Genomic DNA, 4354 nt, shown 5'->3' with positions numbered 1-4354 from the left:
TAATCAAGAAGTCAAAAAATAATTTATGTTCGAAAAAAATTATAACATACCTTGAAATTTGCTAGAAAAATCATATATGCCCCTAAATGATTTTTTAAAAAAAAAATCAAAAGTCAAAAATAGAAATTTAAAACTAATTTTTTCACTTCCGTTAAATGAAGGGTATACGTGAGCTCATTTTGTAATGGTAGGGGTATATGTGAGCCGTTTGTATAACGGTAAGGGTATATATGAGCCACTTTCATAACGAGGGGCATATCAGCTCCAAATGACAAAGTTGAGGGGTATATTAGACCATTTTCTAACACATCTATTAAGAAAATAATAATTGACATAGTAAGTTTACCATTTTACCCCTATTAATTATGAAGTTAATGAATTAAAAACTTAAGATTGTCATGAAGTTCTATCTTTTTCAAAGTAATTAATTGGGGGTATAATAGGTAAAAAAAATTATCCTTTCTTGATTTGTCAAAATGAACAAATAATTAGAGACAACAAAAAAAGAAATGTGGACAAGTAATTAGGAACGAAGAAAGTATGAAATAAAGGTAATATAATATAAAATGATTTTTTTAAGAAAAACATATTGTTACCGAGAAAATGATTGTTATAGAAAGAAGATACTTCTCCGTTTTCATTAATGTGCAGCTGCCCCACGTTTTCTCTCCCTTTCTTCTTTATCATTTACCTCTTGACATTATTATTAGGAGACTTGGCAGTGGACTCCAACTACCACTAAAAAGCTAAAGCAAAAGCAAATAGTATAGGTTGAATGAGTTTAAGCTGATCTACTCATACTCGGGTGTTTTTTTTTGTAGCTACGGAAAAAGAGAAAAAAAATGGCTGAAATTCTTCTTACATCAGTAATCAATAAATCTATAGAAATAGCTGGAAATCTACTGATTCAAGAAGGAACGCATTTATATTGGTTGAAAGAGGACATCGATTGGATCCAGAGAGAAATGAGACACATTCGATCATATGTAGACAACGCTAAGACCAAGGAAGCTGGAGGAGATTCAAGGGTGAAAAACTTGTTAAAAGATATTCAACAACTTGCAGGTGATGTGGAGGATCTCTTAGATGAGTTCCTTCCAAAAATTCAACAATCCAATAAGTTCATTTGTTTCCTTAAGACGGTTTCTTTAGCAGATGAGTTTGCTATGGAGATTGAGAAGATAAAAAGAAGGGTTATTGACATTGACCGTATAAGGACAACTTACAACATCATAGATACAGATAACAATAATGATGATTGTGTTCTATGGGACCGGAGAAGATTATTCCTTCATGCTGATGAAACAGAGGTCATCGGTTTGGATGATGACTTCAATATGCTACAAGCCAAATTACTTGATCAAGATTTGCATTATGGAGTTGTTTCCATTGTTGGCATGCCCGGTCTGGGGAAAACAACTCTTGCCAAGAAACTTTATAGGCTCGTTCGTGATCAATTTGAGTGTTCTGGACTGGTCTACGTTTCACAACAGCCAAGAGCGGGAGAAATCTTACTCGGCATAGCCAAGGAAGTTGGACTGACGGAAAAGAAAAGGAAGGAAAATTTGGAGGACAACCTGCGATCACTCTTGAAAATAAAAAGGTATGTTATCGTCCTAGATGACATTTGGGATGTTGAAATTTGGGATGATCTGAAACTTGTCCTTCCCGAATGTGATTCAAAAGTTGGCAGTAGAATAATTATCACGTCTCGAAATAGTAATGTAGGCAGATACATAGGAGGGGAATTCTCCCTCCATGCATTGCAAGCCCTAGAATCGGAAAAAAGCTTTGAACTCTTTACCAAGAAAATCTTTAATTTTGATGATAATATTAATTGGGCCAATGCTTCACCTGACTTGGTAAATATTGGTAGAAGTATAGTTGGGAGATGTGGAGGTATACCGCTAGCCATAGTGGTGACTGCAGGCATGTTAAGGGCAAGAGAAAGAACAGAACATGCGTGGAACAGAGTACTTGAGAGTATGGGCCATAAAGTTCAAGATGGATGTGCTAAGGTATTGGCTCTGAGTTACAATGATTTGCCTATTGCATCAAGGTCATGTTTCTTGTACTTCGGCCTTTACCCTGAGGACCATGAAATTCGTGCTTTTGATTTGACAAATATGTGGATTGCTGAGAAGTTGATAGTAGTAAATAGTGGTAATAGACGAGAGGCTGAGGATTTGGCGGAGGATGTCCTAAATGATTTGGTTTCTAGAAACTTGATTCAACTTGCCAAAAGGACATATAATGGAAGAATTTCAAGTTGTCGCATACATGACTTGTTACATAGTTTGTGTCTGGACTTGGCTAAGGAAAGTAACTTCTTTCACACCGCGCACGATGCATTTGGTGATCCCGGCAATGTTGCTAGGCTTCGAAGGATTACATTCTACTATGACAATGTCATGGATGAGTTCTTCCGTTCAAATCCAAAGCTTGAGAAGCTTCGTGTACTTTTCTGTTTCACAAAAAACCCTTCCATATTTTCTCACCTGGCTCATTTTGACTTCAAATTATTGCACACATTGGTTGTAGTCGTGCCTCGATATCTTAAAGAAAATGTCACTATCCCTAGCAAATTTGGGAACATGACTTACTTACGCTATTTGAGATTGGAGGGGGATATTTTTGGAAAACTGCCAAATAGTATTGTCAAGCTCACACGTCTAGAGACCATAGATATTGATCGACATGGATTCATTCAACTTCCTTCTGGTGTTTGGAAGTCTAAACAATTGAGACATCTTTGTACAGATTATGGACAAGCATCTAACAATTGCTTTTCTATAAGCCCATTTTACCCAAACATGTACTCATTGCTTCCCAATAATCTACAAACCTTGATGTGGATACCTGATAAATTTTTTGAACCGAGATTATTGCACCGATTGATCAATTTAAGAAAACTGGGTATACGAGGAGTGTCTGATTCCACCGTTAAGATATTATCAACATTTAGCCCTGTGCCAAAGGTGCTGGAGGTTCTGAAGCTCATGTTTTCCAGTGACCCGAGTGAGCAAATAAACTTGTCATCCTATCCAAATATTGTTAAGTTGCATTTGTGTGTTGACAGAACAATGGCCTTGAAATCTGAAGCATTCCCTCCAAATCTCGTCAAGCTTACTCTTGTCTACTTTATGGTAGACCGTTATCTACTGGCAGTGCTTAAGACATTGCCTAAATTAAGAAAACTTAAAATGGCTGCCTGCAGGTATAATGAAAAAAAGATGGATCTCTCGGGCGAGGCAAATGGTTATAGCTTTCCGCAACTTGAAGTTTTGCATATTCATTATCCAAAGGGGTTGTCTGAAGTAACGTGCACAGATGATGTCAGTATGCTTAAATTGAAAGAGCTATTACTTACAGGAGTTGATTCCTCAATTAGTTTATCGGGACGGCTTAAAAAGCCAAGTATATGAACATCTCAATGTCTCAATAGGTCAGTTTACTAGTATAATTATTTACGTATAATATCCCAGATAAGGTAATCTTTTTAATGTGAGCTTAGTTCATGAACTAAACATTTCATGTCTACTTAATTGCAGGGATGCATTTAAGAGCTTTTCTGTTTAACAAACGACCCTTGCATCGTTGTACTTCATCTCTTATGGCTTCAAATTATTGCAAGTTTTGAATGGTTTGGAATATTTGCTTCATAGGAAACATGACATGCTTATGCAATTTCAAATTGGAGGGCAGAGCTCTGTTTGCGTCGTCAAGCTCAAACATGCAGAGACCTTAGATATTGGACATAGCTATATATGTTTTTGGGACTTCAAACAATAGAGGCATCTTTGTATTATAAAGTATAGTGATGTATATCAAGACATGTAGTACTACTTTTGTAGAGGCTCATTTCTTCTTACAAACTCTGCTCTGGACACACATATTAACACAATGATCTGCTAAAATAATGATGTTATTATGTTACAGTCTTTCCAAAGAATTATTAGCTTCTGCATAACACTCATATTATTTCAATCCAACACACAGATCTCATCAATGTATTAAGAATGACCAGAAAATCACCAATACGCATATTGTGATTTCTTGTGAATTGGATTTAAAAACAAAATCGTGTTGGGGTCTAGTTCGGTGTTTGTCAGTGACTGATTTAGATTTTGAGTGGCTGTTGTTTTGTAGTGGTTAGATGGTTGATTGGTGGCTAATGGGTTTGTCGGAAAAGAAGAGGGAATGACGTTGTGGAGGTGGGTTTGTGGTGGTGATGAGTTGGTTGTTCTTCGCTGGACAAGACAAAGAAAATTGTGATATAAATTCAAATGAATAATTTTTCCGGTGAGATTAGAGATGAAGTGGATGGGATTTAGTGATAAAAAAGATATAATTA

At 36.2% G+C, this 4354-nt stretch overlaps 1 protein-coding gene across 1 annotated transcript; it reads left to right on the top strand.

The window, feature by feature from the left end:
• The first annotated feature begins 753 nt into the window (after positions 1-753).
• On the top strand, positions 754-3756 carry LOC125852271 (toMV resistance protein Tm-2(2)). The gene is made up of 2 exons (XM_049532000.1): positions 754-3445; positions 3552-3756. The coding sequence occupies exon 1, from the start codon at positions 843-845 to the stop codon at positions 3423-3425; it is 2583 nt and encodes an 860-aa protein (XP_049387957.1). The 5' UTR covers positions 754-842; the 3' UTR covers positions 3426-3445; positions 3552-3756.
• Positions 3757-4354: the final 598 nt, after the last annotated feature.

The sequence above is a fragment of the Solanum stenotomum genome, unplaced genomic scaffold (assembly GCF_019186545.1).
Source record: "Solanum stenotomum isolate F172 unplaced genomic scaffold, ASM1918654v1 scaffold33261, whole genome shotgun sequence".
In the NCBI taxonomy this organism is placed as follows: Eukaryota; Viridiplantae; Streptophyta; class Magnoliopsida; order Solanales; family Solanaceae; genus Solanum; species Solanum stenotomum.
The sequence above is the reverse complement of the archived record's forward strand: the minus strand, read 5'-3'. Positions and strand labels throughout refer to the sequence as shown.